The 15,992-nt window shown below is 42.0% G+C and overlaps 2 protein-coding genes across 2 annotated transcripts in view; one reads left to right on the top strand and one right to left on the bottom strand.

Annotated features, from left to right (window-relative positions):
- Positions 1 to 289: 289 nt before the first annotated feature.
- LOC106160997 (uncharacterized) lies at positions 290 to 5,518 on the bottom strand. The gene is made up of 7 exons (XM_013537822.2): positions 5,123 to 5,518; positions 4,823 to 4,900; positions 4,633 to 4,709; positions 3,879 to 4,107; positions 3,236 to 3,292; positions 1,337 to 1,532; positions 290 to 1,105 (listed from the first exon to the last, which is right to left on the bottom strand). Exons 1-7 carry the CDS (start codon positions 5,187 to 5,189, stop codon positions 958 to 960), a joined length of 852 nt encoding a protein of 283 aa, XP_013393276.2. The 5' UTR covers positions 5,190 to 5,518; the 3' UTR covers positions 290 to 957.
- Positions 5,519 to 6,712: 1,194 nt separating this feature from the next.
- The window catches only part of LOC106161002 (uncharacterized), a 29,171-nt gene continuing 19,891 nt past the window's right edge, over positions 6,713 to 15,992 (top strand). The window contains exons 1-5 of the mRNA XM_013537826.2: positions 6,713 to 8,929; positions 9,831 to 10,379; positions 11,184 to 14,425; positions 14,656 to 14,802; positions 15,039 to 15,132. Of these exons, the coding sequence (XP_013393280.2) occupies positions 8,731 to 8,929; positions 9,831 to 10,379; positions 11,184 to 14,425; positions 14,656 to 14,802; positions 15,039 to 15,132 (4,231 nt within the window). The 5' untranslated portion in view covers positions 6,713 to 8,730. The remainder of the gene's footprint in view (positions 8,930 to 9,830; positions 10,380 to 11,183; positions 14,426 to 14,655; positions 14,803 to 15,038; positions 15,133 to 15,992) is intronic.

Raw genomic sequence — 15,992 nt, 5'->3', positions numbered from 1 at the left:
GTTACCTTCCGCCAGGCATGCTTAATACAGTGCACATACAAACTTACTGTAGCTACATGTACCACATAATCGAGATGTAGAATTATGGTTAAGTAGGACACTTCCAGTAACATGTGCACATTGGTTCATTTTTTTATTGTATCTAAACTGCGTGTCTTACAACAGAGAGTAAAAGTTACGTCTAAGTAATCTTATTTTGCTCACACTGCATTTGCACTCCACTCATTCGTCGGAGCGAGATCAACAACCAGATGCACGATTTATTGCTCGAAACGACAGGACAAGTGAATTATTTACAAAAGTTTTATTTCACGCAAAAACAAGCGGAATTAATGTCGATTTGACCTTACAAATTATTTACAACCGCGTAACTCTCGATGACAATACAATCTGTGAACCTGAACCACGCGGCCAGAGAGGAGCGGAGTGAAGGAGGTACACGTACCAGGAACGCAGACAGTTAAGCCGTGATACTGTCGCTGGAAGCGGAGATGTTCAAACGTACTTTTCAAAACGAAAACAAGTCCGATTTTTTACGCTTGGTAAATCTGCTCTTAGCTGGGACCGAACGCACGTGAGGCTGTATCCATCGGCACGGCGACGTAATCCTGTGAATCTATTCTAAGGGTTCCCCCTGGTATTTTACACTGTACTGAACTTACATCTAGGGCATTATTTATTTATTTGCTTATCTTGCAAAATGTATTGATATTTTATCTGAAGCTGTTGAGATAGACCTTGGTGTCAAGTACAGTTTTCTTCCCTGTTCCCGACACCATACGGGCAACAACGAGCATGTTACGCGAAGACATTTTCCGTTTTTGTCTCAGACTTTGGCATTTCAGTCATTACGAGCGACTGCATATTAGTCAGTCTTGGTCTCTCTCTCTCTCTTTACGAATCGCTCCGTTTGAAATAAGACGTTACAGAAGTTCCTGATCTCCCTTCTGTCCCATGTTACTGACAGGCACAGTCTTTAATAGAGAACAGAGTTCTTTGGCGGAGGTCGGACGCCGTGTAGGTGTGCTGAGAGTAGGAGCTTGCTGTACAAGACTTGTCTCTGTGCTGGAGGGACATAAGGCACTCCTTCACGTTGTCGGGGGACCTGAAATTGTAGAACCTTCATGTTAAGGCGTTCTTTAGACTTAGACAGATATCTTCTGTTATTTTTAGACAGATTTAGACAGATTTCTTCTGTTCTTATATGATCACTGTTAGAAACTATTTAAGCTGTTTTATGTTACGGCAGCTAAAAGTATCTTGTATATTAATTAACCAGGCACAGTGTTAACAGCGAAATAAAGAAAATAAATCGCGCTGTCATATAATCTTTTACCTCATAACACATCTAAAGGTGTTCGAATTCTCTCCACAACTCCCTACACACTTTCCGACGTCAAGCCTTCTTTCAATTTTCTTAATTTCAAACGTCTTATCATCTATTTTTGTGTCGTAAAAGGATTGGAAATGCTGAACTCTATAACATGGAGAAGCACACTGGCACTCTTCAATGACGCTTACGCACTCTGCACCTGAACAGTTAAAAAACAAATTCCATTTGATTAATTTTTATCCTAAATGTAGTGAAGTGATGTATATCTGGTGTGTAAAGCGTAAATTATTGCCTTCACTGATTTCTTTCTCTTTGAAAATATTCTCATTTTGTTCATGCCCCCTGCATTACTACTTTTTTCGTTTTTTTTCTTTTTTTCCAGATTTTTTAAACATGAAATTGCGCGTCCCACAAACGTCTGCAACATCATGAATAATACCCAACCTTTTGATGAGGTCACGGTAGTAAATCACTAATGTGCGATGGCGTTATTCATGCGAACAGAGTGCTAAACAACAGAAAACCCGATAAATAATCTCAGAAATATGAAGTCTGAACAATGCACAACACGCGGAAGTATTGAGTACAGGCCACGAGTGTCTTGTTTGTTTACGTGAGTCGCTTTCTAGGAGAGTTTGCCGTGTTTTCTTCCGCATTGCGCTGTTACAGAGGGCCGTCTAGGGACAAATTAGAACGAGTTATTAGCGCCCATTACACCTAGAACAAGAGGACGACGTGGTACGCTTATTTTCCCGCCGGCTGTTTACAAACACGCACAGCAGAAAACTCTGACGCACGGTGTCACATCGAAACCGCCTTCAATCTCATGAATTTTAGAAATTACAATTGTTAATGATCAAACTGATGCGCATAAACTGAGAGAATTTATGATCCGGGAGTGTCGCAGTGTCTGTTAAAAAGTCATTGTAGAAGGATGCTTCAAGGTTTATGCCGGCGTCTGCAAGTCTGGCGCTACTGCGTCTACCCTAGAGGGGAAAGGGTCCGTTTATATGTCTGGGAAAATTTAACTTTAAGGACTACTTTTTGTTTATAAAACAATGCGTGTTTTAATCATTTTTGGACGTTATGTTCTAAGTTAGCACTTGGCAGGTGTACCCCCCCCCCCCCATCACTAGTGCCAACGTGTCACAATCAAAACTTACCAAATTACTTACGACAAAACGAGAAGAGGTGGAAAGTTTTAAAAACCTTTATATTAAAACTGATAAAACTGAAGCACTGGAGAATCAACCTTAATAACACTGACAGGGGCAAGTTTTGTTCCAAGTTCAAGGTATGTAAAATTATTGTCACGGAAATCGCGTGACTCGAGATGCAACAAAACCCCCTTGGAGCGCAGATTCACCTTGGAGAGTGCAAATGTCAGATACTGCGCCTCTAATGTAACACGGGTACAATTTGGAGCTGTGGTAGATGCCTTTTGATGAGAATTTGGCGATCTGAGTCAAAAATGTTCAGCAATCTTTGAGACCACGGGGCCTTTTAAAACACCTTCAGAAACAGTCTGTGTTAATTTCCCTGAATGTTTAGGTGAAATATATGGAATAAACTTTGCTAACATGCAAGTTTAGTTAACTAATAAAAGTGAAACAACTATATAGTATTTGCGTTGCTGTTGTTTTGCATATTTTGTTATCTAAGCAACCCGTCACAAGAAATTTTAGCGACCCCCAATTTTGCAATGATAATGTTATCATATAAAGTAATAAACTTATTGGAAAATTCCAACAATTATCACTTGTTTTATCAATTCTTCATCACAATTCAGTTAGTTGATTATATCACGATAATTCGGCCGAATGGGCCATAAAAGTTGTATTTCAATTTGAATATTTGACAAAAATACAGTAACAGTGTTGTCAAAGATGGAGGTCATCTCACCATTAGGGCCCGGCACTTGGATAGTTCTGTTCCTCAAAGGAGAGCAACTTCCATGACCTTCAAAACAAAGACAAGAAAGAAAATGACCAGCAAAAGAAGTTCCGATAATACGATACACTCTACCAGGACTACAGGTTCATTTTTCACTAGATATTCACTGGTATGTTTCTGGCTAATTCTTGACACAGTTCTCTCCTGTGACAAGATTTTTCGGTATGAAATTAATTTCATCACTCAGTTGGCCTCTGGTAAAGAGTAGCAATAAGTTCTTTTCTTGAAGGTATTTAAGAAAGGTGATTATTATTTAGATTTTTACTTTAACCGGATTAAAGCTATGTGTATCTATTACACCAAATGTAAATTATACTCTAAGGCCCCATTCAGAATATTCGCCATATTTGATCCTCGGACTAGTTAGTCCCCTATTCTGAATGGGGTTTAAAATGACTGGTATCGTATCCAAAATGATGTGGATAAAAAACAGATTACATTATCCATATTGAGTTGTGGTGCCAACCTCCAATGTAATTAACGTGTAGCCAGTGAAAGAAAAATATATATGCTAAATATAGATAAACAAACATAAAAATATCTCTAAATTTGCGTGCGTTAGTGGCGTCACTGTCCGCTCCCCCCTGGTTACCTTGGTGACAATGTCCTTGGCACGCACCAACATCCACTTCTACCTCGTAAGGTGAATCCGGGAACAGGACCTGTGTCAGCGTCTGCCGTCCACAGCCAGTGCGCCTGGCCAGGCAAGCGCATTCCTCAACAACCTCGAACTCTTTCTCCGGCCCGTACAGACGCACTTGCTCTATCCTGGTTCTGTTGGGCCGACACGTGCCCCGGTGGGGACAGGGGGTATGGTCCGCCTGGAGGGGAACGCCACAGGATCAGAGGCAACAGAATTGAGCACCTTATATCTTTTCGACTGTATGAGATCTATAGGATGACATTGTGGGGGGACTTATCGACAGAAATATGGGCAATGTTTATATGCTGATATATTCTTACTTCACATTTTTAACGTTAATAGTAACTGAGAAAGTGTGTTGATGTCATGTAGTTATAGTTTGAACTTTCATATAGTGGTCTAAGTAACTTAAATCACGCAGTTCAGAACATGTTGATGTATAGCACCAAGTGTGTCATATAAATCATATGGACAGATGCTGGTACCGATCATTAGGGTTAATCATAAGCGGAAAATGATTTTCATTTTTTCTGTCATTAACAAACAATAAGGACTAATTTGACCTCTAATGGCTGATAGTTCGAGACACTTTGACCCCAGCTTGTGCTATAATTTGAAAGTCCAATACCCGTAGAATAAAGTAGCTAATGTTGCACTTAATTAAGAGTAACCGTTTTTAATGACCCCAAGTCAAGTCTCCTACCTGTGCGTCTGTTGATCCGTCCTTGCACCCCTTCTTGCATTGTCCAATATCCAAAATGATGGGTCTTCGTCGAAGATCTAGAAATAAACATGAATAAGGAAGTGTGTTCTACATTGTTTTGTGGAGAAGAAATAACGAAGTAGAGGATTGAACCATACAGACAGGTATTTTTACTTACATTACTACTTACCAAACCCTGCGATGATTATCTTGCTCTCTCTGATACAGCAAGTAGTAGTGCTGTGCGCGTCTGTGTCACCTGGAGAACCTAAATAAAAAGACAGAATTCCTCTGTGTCAGTCTACATGAATTAACCTTTAAATGATAACCTAAAGATGATTCCGATTTTACGTTGGCAGTGAAATTTTTGTGGTATTTTTGCGCAACTTTATGGAACGCGCAACTCTGCGTTAAGGTCATATATAAAACTTTGCTCTTCATGTAGACAGACCAATAAAATGACAAAGAAGAAAAAACTGAATAACGCTACCTGTTGCAATAGAAAGAACTATACAGCATACGAAGTAGATAACGCAGAAAAGCGATGCCATGGTCATCTCAATCAGAATCTCAATGGTCCTACGCGGTTTACAGTCCTACTTGTGGTAAAATTTTGGCAGTACTCGTGGGCCTAATAATACCTCAACATGGAGCCACTGTGACGGCAGCAAATCGTCAGATATGTCGCAAAACACATATGAGAGACTGGCTAAACTGACCCGGCGTACTAATTGCTGGTCAAATTCCTCAGGGCGACGTCGGGGATAGTGCGCACACCGATTTGCCCACCGCAGTTACCGCTGGCCAGTTTTAACGAAGAAGAAAAATTCAGAGCTGTGAGCGCATTCTCCAACGTGCACAATGACCAAAGAAGAAAAGCCAAAGACCGTTATTTCATATACATGTAATTTCAATATTTTGAGGAAAATAGCTGGAAGTGAGAGGCTTCTTTGCTCAGTGTGAAGGGCTTGTCCGCCTGAATGGGTAAAAGGAGTGACAGTATTCGATTGAATTGATAGAATAAAAAGCCACGGGGTCAGCCATCGCCCCACGATCATTATAAGTCAACGCGGCAGAAAAATCGGGGTCCGGGCACAAAGGGCGCATCTGATCAGACCGACTTCGCGCACCTTGGAAGAAAAGGTATTCAATCAGTCGTATCAGATTCCAATTACATCTCTATGTCAAAAGTAAATAATCCTCAGACAAACAGTTATAAGAACGCCTTCATCCACACCGAGAACACAATGGAAAAAGTTGTAATTATCAACGTGATCTCTGCTATTTGAAACTCTCTCTCAATGTCCTCTGCGGCGATATAGTGGCGGGGTAATGAGGCGGCCACCTTTGCCCCGACTTTTGTCGTGCTTCCTTACGTGTCATGCATTTACCAGAGAATAGAACACGGGGCTCTCTGTTGCCTTTGACGCTGTTAGATCCATTAGGGGGTTAAAGAAAAAGGCAATTAGCAAGAAATTTTGAAATGCATTCAGATTTGTCATCCACGGGAGTCCGGTCCTCTGTTAGTTTTGAGGGTGTTAATTCCAGCCGTGCAAAGAAAGGCGCTATTAGCGAGATAACTAGAAATGCAAATATGACTATGCCTTTCTTTCCCCAAAACGAAATGGAGAAAATGTATTCAAAGTGTCTACCTTGCACATTGTATGATATCGGAAGTGAAGTGCTTTTGATTTCCTTATCAAATCGACCTTTCCTGGCGTTGTGAATGCCGCTATTAGTGGAAGAACCCAAATTGTAAGTCAATTCAGTATTGCGCAGTTCTTTTTCCAAGCCAGTCAATCGCGTGTTTTCCTAAACATAATGTACGGATCATCGAGTGCTTTGGCTCTTGAAGTTGAACTGACTTTTTAGGTTTATACATGAGAATCCACTATTTATTTCGCTGTTTTTACGAGGTTCTCGAATGCATGGTACCTGACCCGCCTTGAACCCAATTATGCATCGATTAGGAGTTGGTTTTTCACATCGCTACCAAATTGTCCCGATATGTAAGTACTGCGGTGGCATTGTGCCGCAAATCGCCGCAAGGAAAAAGTACGAAAATCCAGGTTAAACGTATTAACTATACATACAACAGAGCCGGGTAGAAAATGAGTTTTGCCCAGGACTTTACAAACTCTCATATGGGAAAATCCTAAACAGTAATAACAATGTTTTTTTTTATCTTATTAAACTGATTCTTTATGTCATTATTTATTTCGTCAGATGTTCTCGTGAGCAGTTACGTGCAAGGAGAGATGGTACAACGATTTTCAATTTACGACTATCACTGATCTTAATTCTGCGCAGGGATGGACCGGGTAGCGTATCTTGTCAAACCATTTTTCTCTAAGTCGAAATACACTGATGTCTAAATAACAACATATTCTACCGAGGAAGCATAGAGTACGTTATTTAACTTCACGTGGCTGGCCCCACTCGGTGTAGTCGTGACGGGGGACGGGTATTCACAATGACCGCGCTTGGCTGGTTCACCTGTAGGGAGAACCCACGCCCATTTAAGTGGTTTCATTGAGAATCAGTATGGCATTTTCCGCCGTTACGATATACATGGAAACGATTGTGATGGTGTCACTCTCATTGTACCAACTTCGATGGCAGACTGACACCTATGTAAACTATTCACTGTGAAAAAATGTCTCTGACCCTGCCCGGCGTTTCTAAATGCAAAGTGTACATAGCTTATTTCACTGTTTTCATGTTCTCGGCTCTAAGTTTGTTGTTCTTAAGGCAGTTGTGTTGTTATGTGTGTAAACAGGCAGGTAGAAGAGCGAGGTGAAAGCCTGTTGACGCCGCGGGCTCGTGGTGTAGGGTAACTGTCAGTCAGCGCTCACCTTTGTGGTAAGATGTGGCTAGGTGGAAAGAAGAAGAAAAGAAACGGCTGACAGGTACGGGAGCAGCGGAAGTGGCACAGATTGTGAGAAAGCACAGAGACAAGGAGGTTTTACGAGTCATTTTAGCGCTACGAGCTGGCGTTTGAGACCTTCTTATCTCTCGTAATATAGGACGTTAATGGCCGAGGACGTATAATGGGTCTGTACCTTCGAGTTAAATTACAAAGTTTTACGTGGAGTCTCTCTCTCGGTTCACTGTCTGCGGGTGACATGCCGCGACAGCCTGCAGGGGATTTCACTGGGATAAAAGGAGTCGGGAAATTACAAAGCACCCAGAATTACTCAAAATTATCAATAAACGTCCACTTCCTTTATAAGGCCGTGATTATGTCAATTCGAAATAAAAAACTATTTTGTCAATAAGTATCCAATCTGTCATTTTTTTGTCTGGTTCTCCCCCACAGGTGCGAAGAAAACAAAACTTGTAAAGGCACAGCCGAGCTGCAGCTCAGTTCAGATTGCGTCAGTTGAGATGACAGGATTGTGTTGGGATGTACCTGCTCTCTCCCGTCCAGCCTATTATCACATTCTGGATAAATAGGACCCTTACGTTATATCATATTGGAAAATATAATTTTAGCGACGTTAAAACCCCAAATTGAAATATTAAAACCAATATTGCATAAGACAAAAGATTTCTGATAAAGTTTTTGGAAAAAGCAATAGGCATCAAGGAATCGCAGTGATGTCTTTTTTCATTTTTTAAAATCATAAAACAACGATGTTATTCCACTTAACCAGGCCATGAAAAAAATCGAAGGCAACCAAAAATATTTTGCATCACGATTCCGAGGCATGCAATCCATCAAGCCCATCTGATCACCGACTTTGTTCTCCACCAGTCGTTTTCTTAATAAGAAAAGCATACAAGGCTATGTCGGCACTAGGAACGCCTAAAATACTTCAAACTATGAAAATCGTCACCCCCTTTAAACCTACTAAAGATCCTTTGACTTTATGATTTTGTCGTCACTGATACCGTGAAATGCCAGAGCCATCCCAGAGAAGACGCAGTTGAACACTGTGCCCCCCTGCGTTATTCGCCTCCAAAATCAATTCTAATTCCCGGCTACCCGTGTTATCACGCTAGGACGCCATTCCAACTTGGAGAAAAACGCCACACTGTAATCAACATTTAATCAACTGGTTATGAATAATACAATATTGACGACAGCGTTTCTTAATGATATTTGTTACCTGTAGCGGCGTCCCAAAGGGCTCGTTCAAGGAGAAGTACGGTATCTGCGCACGCAATGAGCGAAAACAAGAAAATTTCCTTGAAACCAAATTAACGACAAGCTTTACTAGAACACTCACCAGAATGGGCACACTATGGACAGCACTGCTCTTACTTGGCCTCATCAGCAGCAGTAGATCTGAAGGTACTGTCCGCTTTCTTTATATAATTTTCTCAATGTAAAAAAAAAAACGCGTTACAATGGCCGTGTATTATTAACTGCTGCAATGGATTAAAATGCGGGTCACTTCGAACTCGTCTATTTAAAAGTTTATCAATCTATTAACTTAGTGCATGATTTTCTCATAATCTTCTACGCTAAACATTTGTTCACGTATTTCAAAGAAGGAAATCAATCACGTTTTAAAGAAATAGAAGCAAAAGAGAGCAGTAAGATATATTTTAAAAGAGCACTTCCAAATATTCAACTGGCATTACGTTGAACCTTTCACGACGTTTGTACAATTGTCGCAAGCATTTCTAACTTTGATCGATAGGATATAAGATTAAGATTACTTATCTTATAATGATTATTTAAAATATTTTTACAACGTAATTTTCCCTGATTCTTTAGTTGTAAATAAGCATTGACTCATACCGTAAGGGAACATTGAAAAGATTAATCTTGACGGTCGATTTCAACACACATTTCTTCAACATTAAATACATGTTATCTCTAAATGCTCTATTGGTCAGGGATTGCCTATACCTACAACAGGTAGTTGATAATATTTATTTTAGAACATTAATAAACTTCATGTAGGATTTGAGAATTAAATGAAGATGGCTTAATACAAACGAGGTTTAAATATAACACAGGGTGGAGACAGAATAAAATATAAAAGAAAGTATGCAGGAAAAATATCTACGAGAATCTATGAGAAAACGCCCCACACATGAAAGGAAAAAACGCAAAAGAAAACATAAAATGAAGATAGATATAAGCGATATTGATGGTTAGAGGGCACCAAATAGACCCAAGAAGGAAGTAACAAGTCTATACCAAGATGTCTTTCCATTCATGATATTGTGTTTATCATTTTCAGTACTTTTTGACGCAGACGACAAAAATGGAACCGTAAGTAATCAAGTCCACGACCTGGGCAGTACGCCGCATGTCTGCAGAGGAAATTTAGCAAAATGTGACGAAGGAATGACACTAGCCGTTAGTCTGCGCCCTTCCAGACAGCCGCCAAAACACAAAAACACATATTTCATATCCAACGGTGGTCAGACGGCAGCCTCTGAAGGTGTTTATATTAGGCAGAACTATGGGAAGGAATTCGAAGTTGGGGTGGCAAAGCAAGGCACCCTGTGGACGGTCAGATTTGGTCTGGACGCAGGGAAGTGGACAACGGTCACCCTCGTCTGGAACCTAGAACGCGGTCTCACCGTCTTTGTTGACGGGTTTCTGGTTCAAGAAAACCGGGATGGCGCCTCAAGGCTCCGTATTCCTTACACCATTGATCCCTTCCCAAGACTTCTCGTGGGTAAAGCCAATGATGAAGTGAGTTCGGCAGAGGTATTTGACGGCAATGTCCGGACCGTTCGACACTGGTCTTACATACTGACCATAGAGGAGCTCCAGAATATCGGTAAGTGACATACGGATACCCACAAAACACACGAAATGATATTTTATCCCAATCACAGCAAGCACAGAACGTATTATAACGTTACCATATCGTTACCATTACGTCTTTTGGTAATTTAAACGTTATTGTAACGCTATAATAACATTCTGTGTTTGTTATGATGTTATGTTCATAATGCATGTTAGCATATGGTTAAATGTTCAATGTTCTGCTGCCTTATCTTGCAACACATTGTAAAGAACGGTAACCTAAAACGATCATAAATGAAAACTTTGGTAGATGATCAAATCTACTACCCCCCCCCCCCCCTTATACCGCACGCAAAAGCATTTTCGTTATTTATTCGTTAAAACAATCATAAAAAATTTAAAGGAGACAAACAATCAACAAATATATTGATTTATCGTATTAAGTATGTATTCAATACCTGGTTGTGTGATTAGACTACCTGTGGTTCACAAATGAATGGGCCATAACGATAATTAAATTGAGGCGAACCCCATAATAACCAACGTCCTCATGGTAACCAGGTCCAAAGGGAATACCCTGGCTTTGAGCCACTTAGAAATGTCTCTGGTTTTTTTTTAATGCTAACGGAAATCAATATGGAGTCAAACAGTCAATGCACAAACAAAATCTTCAGTTTACTTATCTTATCAATAATTAACAACTAAGTTTAATTGGTTAAAAAAACAAATAATTCCAATCTAAACTTAAAATCGGTCTGTGACTGCTACATGTATATTTATTATATTCATGCTTATATACCTAGATATTATGCAGATCATTTGTCTCTACTTTCAGATGACACCAATTTGTTCCGTCTTGGCTGTTTGGCTTCCGTTGCTGTGGAAACAACGGACGTCGCAGAGTCTCAACACCCAGTCATGGTCTGTCGTCAACACTGTCACGTGTCAGGCAGAAAAGTGGCGCTTCTTCAAGACAACAAACTTTGCGGCTGCATTGATACTCCCGAGGACTTGCGAGATCTCCAGGCAACCTGCGACCCATCCTTAGGATCATGGGAGGTCTTTATCGTCAGTCACGTGACCAACACAATGGCCGAGGTCACAGTGCAGGTCAAGAAGGAGACTTTCTCGCAGAAACCTTATACGTTACCAGGAGAAGAAGTCCTTCTTCGGATCACGTCCGACGCTGACGAAGATGTGTGGTATATTGTTGACTTCAAAGATGGCGTCACTGTCGAAACAACCAAACCAGATGTCAGTCACTCGTGGAAAAATCCGGGCACTTACAGCGTCAACGTCACTGTGTTGGGACGAACGGTGGCAGGAACCGAAACAATCGACGTCGAAATCCAGTTCGTGGACGAAGGCGAAAGACCGGAGGTGGTGGACCTCGTAGCATACGAGGAGTCAACTGCTTCTCGGTATATTCGACACCAGCTGACCTCAATTGGACGAGCACCGATGACGTGCACCATGGATTTCGGCGACGACTCTCCCCTGTTTGAAGTCACCTTCAATGAATTCATCGGCAGCCATGATGTGTATCACAACTATTCTCTGCCTGGTCTTTATCGAACCTCTGCAACTTGCAAGAACAAGTTCGGAGAGCGAAGTACTTCTGAAATAATCCGTGCTCGTAATTGGTACTTTGACCACACGTTGATGTCCACTGGAGACAAGGTGGTCTTTCCTTTCACTGCCGTGGACTCTCTTCAATCAAACGTTCATGTTCTCGTCAACGAAAAAGCTGTCCCGTACCAGGTCCAAAATTCGTCCCTGTTGGTCGACGGGGAAGTATTCAATAAACCAGGAGGGCGCTTCTTGACCGTGACGTATGACCACGTGATGTTTCTGAAACACATTCTGGACGTTCAAGAGGAGATTGGTAACGTGACAATTGCAGCTGACAAGTACCATACAGTCATAAATGACACGATTGAGTTCACTTTCACCTTTGGCCGGGGCGATCCAATCCACGTCCTTATCGACTACGGAGATGGTTTTGAGGAAGAATTATACATCCAAAGCGCGGAGCGACCCGTTCGCGTTACGAAAACACACAGTTACACTGACTTGGGACTGTACCACGTGAAGGTGGAGGCGGCTAACGACGTGCACTACGTATCAGTATACAAGGTGGTGACTGTGGAGCGGCCACTCTCGTACGCCGAGTTCTACGCCTCCAATGTCACCCACCCATACGATGCTGTTAACTTCACCGTGGTGGCAGACAGAGGGATGCCGTCTATCCCGTTAACGTGTATCTTCTATTACCAAGACGGGGAGAAAGAATTCGTGCATGGTGTCACAGTTACTGACGATGGCGAGCCCTTTGTTCACTTCAGAAGATATGCAGATTTTGGTATTTATAATGTGAAAGTAGTTGTGTCCAATAACATAAGCTCTATTGACTTATACCACCTCATCCAGGTTGGTGACAACTTGACATGGGTGGACCTCACGACCAGGACGGAGCGCGTGCGGGTGCGTGAAGACACTGCTGACGTCCAGATCTACTGTCCAACGGGGTCTGCTGTCACCTATACCGTAGATTTCGGTGACGGGAATATAATGGTTGTGTTACCACACGACATCGCCACTACAACACCAGAGACGTATTACACCACGACCTCTCAGGCTCCCAGTCTTGCCACAGATTCTTTTATAACCAGCAACGATACACTTAACGCTATTGAGCTGTCCAAGACTCCACTTGACAACGTTACCTTAGTAGAAGACGACCTGCTTGCCACTCGCAAAAGAAGGGCCGTCAACTCAACCGACTGGAGTGAATCAAAGAACGGTACATGGCAACAGGCCCCCTTTAACCACAGGATGATCGCTCTGGAGTCTCTGGCAGCCGTGGAGGTAGGAAGCGGCGACATGGAAGGCAGTGGGGATGTGTTAGTGCCAACCAGACCAAACAAAGCCCTTCCAACGACAGAGGGCGCCTTGTCTACACAGCCTAACTTGTATTATGACGGGTTCAGAGTGCCAGAGGACGGCCAGATCGCTTCACCACAGGACTACTCTAGGTCTGAAGATGGCCGAACCGTGCACGTTTACCACAAATATATGAAGGAGGGCAACTTCCTGGTGAAGGTCACAGCGAGCAACAAGTTTGGATACGTTCAGAACATTCTGTGTCAAGACATAGTTTCGAGATCGGAAGTATTGGATCTGCGGCAATGTGCCAGACCTAGGATCAAGTTTAGAGGGCTGTCAACCAGCTTAGAATCTCCATACCAACGCATGCGCTCCGAGAAGGTAATCGTCGACGTAGCGGCGAGCATAGATTGTGAAGGCATTAAGAAAGCTACATATTCCTGGAAGGTGTTTAGAATACACCAAGAGATGGATCCAATTCTGGAAAGACCAACTCACGAAATATGTACCTTACTTGACAAGAGGACGCGGTTTAGAATGGAGCCCCTCACCCTTCCCTGGGGTATGTATCGACTGGTGGCCACAGTGTCTCCCCTGCAGCACCATGTCACCTACTCTAAAGAAGACCTCTACCTGGAGATCACAAAGACACCACTTGTTGCTGACATAGCAGGTGAACCCATCCGTGGCGTTGTCTACTACGACTCCTTGACCATCGATATGAGTGCGAGCCACGACCCTGATGAGGAAGCTACAGAGGATCCCGCGTTCATCTTGGATCTGTTTTGCTACCCCATGGACGTGAAAGAGGAGTTTGATAAATACGACCTCGAGGGTCTTAGGAACACTAGTCGACACGTGACCAACAGCTCGAACGTTCACATCCACGCGTTCCCCACAGATGATGATGGCGAGAGCGAATGTTTCAAAGATCCCGAAACAAAATATGTGGATTTCAGAGGAAAGAAAGTTCGCTTTGCCGCCTCTAATCTCGGTCTTAATTCCAGTTATGTGATGCACCTGTTTGTGTCCAAGGACGATCGTGTTTCTAACATGAGTCAACGGTTCCAGGTGTGGAACTCCAATTTCACTTTGGAGGGAATGTTAAACCGCCTACAAGAGCTGCTGGCTAGCGGAGACACGGGCGCTGTTGTCATGGTTTTGGGAACTGCCACAAAGAGTATGGGCAATGTAAGTGACCGATTTAGAGGTTGGCCAGATTTGATGCCATAGATAATACCTTTTCAGTTTTCGGTTACCTTACTTACTATATATCCAAACAACATCAAGTTTAAGATAATAGATTATAGATAAATTCATATAATTTAAAACAGTTTGCATTATGTAAATGAACAAATAATTTATGATACTTATCTACTGTTGATGCGATAAATTTCATCTTATACGGGCCGTTATTTCAGAATTCTGATGACGGCGTCGTTGGAGACTTAATCGGCGTTGTGGACGAGGTTGCGGAGAAACTCCAAGACACCGGTCAAATTATAGGAGCCACGAACGCTCTGGGGGCCCTTACAGGCAACAGTGGCGGCGGCAAGGATGACAATAAGGTAGCTACATTATGTGTTCTGGAGGGTATTGTAATCGTTGAACATTTGTGACAAAACTAGTGTTTATTCATCTGCATTACAAACATATCAATTTTTGGGTATTTTTGTGAGGTTTATCAATTCCTTCGACCCAAATGGCTTTTTTTTATCACAAAAAATTCTAGCAAACATAGGGCCCAATCTTCAAAACTATTAAGGTTTAACGGCTAGTATGATAATCTTTTTAAATATTGTAGAAAAAGGCATCATCAGCTGTGAGCAAGATGGCCGGCAAAACCAGAGAACTGACTCTGTCTGAACCCATCACTAAAGTGGAAGAAGTTGGCGCAGGTTGGTAACACCATGTCATATTGTTGGCAGCTCTATGTGGATTGTGAATGTAAAGCTTTTATTTATAATCTTATTAGTTACTGTTGAATTACTGTTGAATTTGCCGGAAAATGCAATCGGCAATCCTCGGCTAATTCCGCAAGCTCCATACTGTCATTGTCGCCTGCGGAGACATCCGAGTAGTTCCGAAGCGGAAAATGAGCTTTCTGCGCATGCGTATTATCACCACGTGGAAATATGGCCGCTTTGCCGTCAAATTCTTCTCTAGCATTAATTTCAAAATACACGTAAATTAAAGTCATAAAGAGAACGGGGGCCGTCGTTTTGGATTGGTTTGCCATTGATATTGGACATGGAGATATCATCTTTTTACAATTATACGAAAGGCTGGCCGCGGCCAGCGATCATCGCCCGGAAAATTTCAGTGACATTCTGTCCAAAGCAGCACATACCAGGTTTTTTTGTAGCGAAAAAAGGGTCGACAAGAGCTTCGTGGTATTTGGTGGACTGAAGGTCGGACAGGCCACCCGATAGTTGGCTGCTAAGTGTGAGTCGAAGTAGACAAAATGGCATCGACCGAAATTACCTTTTTTAGATTTGGAAGTAGGAAGCATAGGCCTATCTTTGCTTCATTTTTTTAACAAGTCTGTGTAGTGTTCACAATGCTTTAATTTTCTGAGAGTACAAATAAAGACACACTGTTTATTTGATATTTGTTTTATTGATTGCTATACCAACAGAATGCATGAAATAACCTTAAATAGATTTGGTAATATGCAGCATATATATTCATAACTTTTTACCTTTCTACGAAGTAGGCCCTATTCACAATGCTTTAATATTTTGAGAGCATGGATAAA

Source organism: Lingula anatina, chromosome 2 (genome assembly GCF_051362555.1).
Source record: "Lingula anatina isolate TDL-2025a chromosome 2, LinAna3.0, whole genome shotgun sequence".
Classification (NCBI taxonomy): Eukaryota; Metazoa; Brachiopoda; class Lingulata; order Lingulida; family Lingulidae; genus Lingula; species Lingula anatina.
This window is presented reverse-complemented; position numbering and strand designations above follow the sequence as displayed.

Coding starts and splice junctions, on each gene's coding strand:
- LOC106160997 (XM_013537822.2), bottom strand. CDS start 5,189: ATGACCATGGCATCGCTTTTCTGCGTTATCTACTTCGTATGCTGTATA. Junction 4,710..4,822: donor GATAATCATCGCAGGGTTTG/GTAAGTAGTAAT, acceptor GTTTATTTCTAG/ATCTTCGACGAAGACCCATC. Junction 3,293..3,878: donor CCAAGGACATTGTCACCAAG/GTAACCAGGGGG, acceptor TTTGTTTTGAAG/GTCATGGAAGTTGCTCTCCT.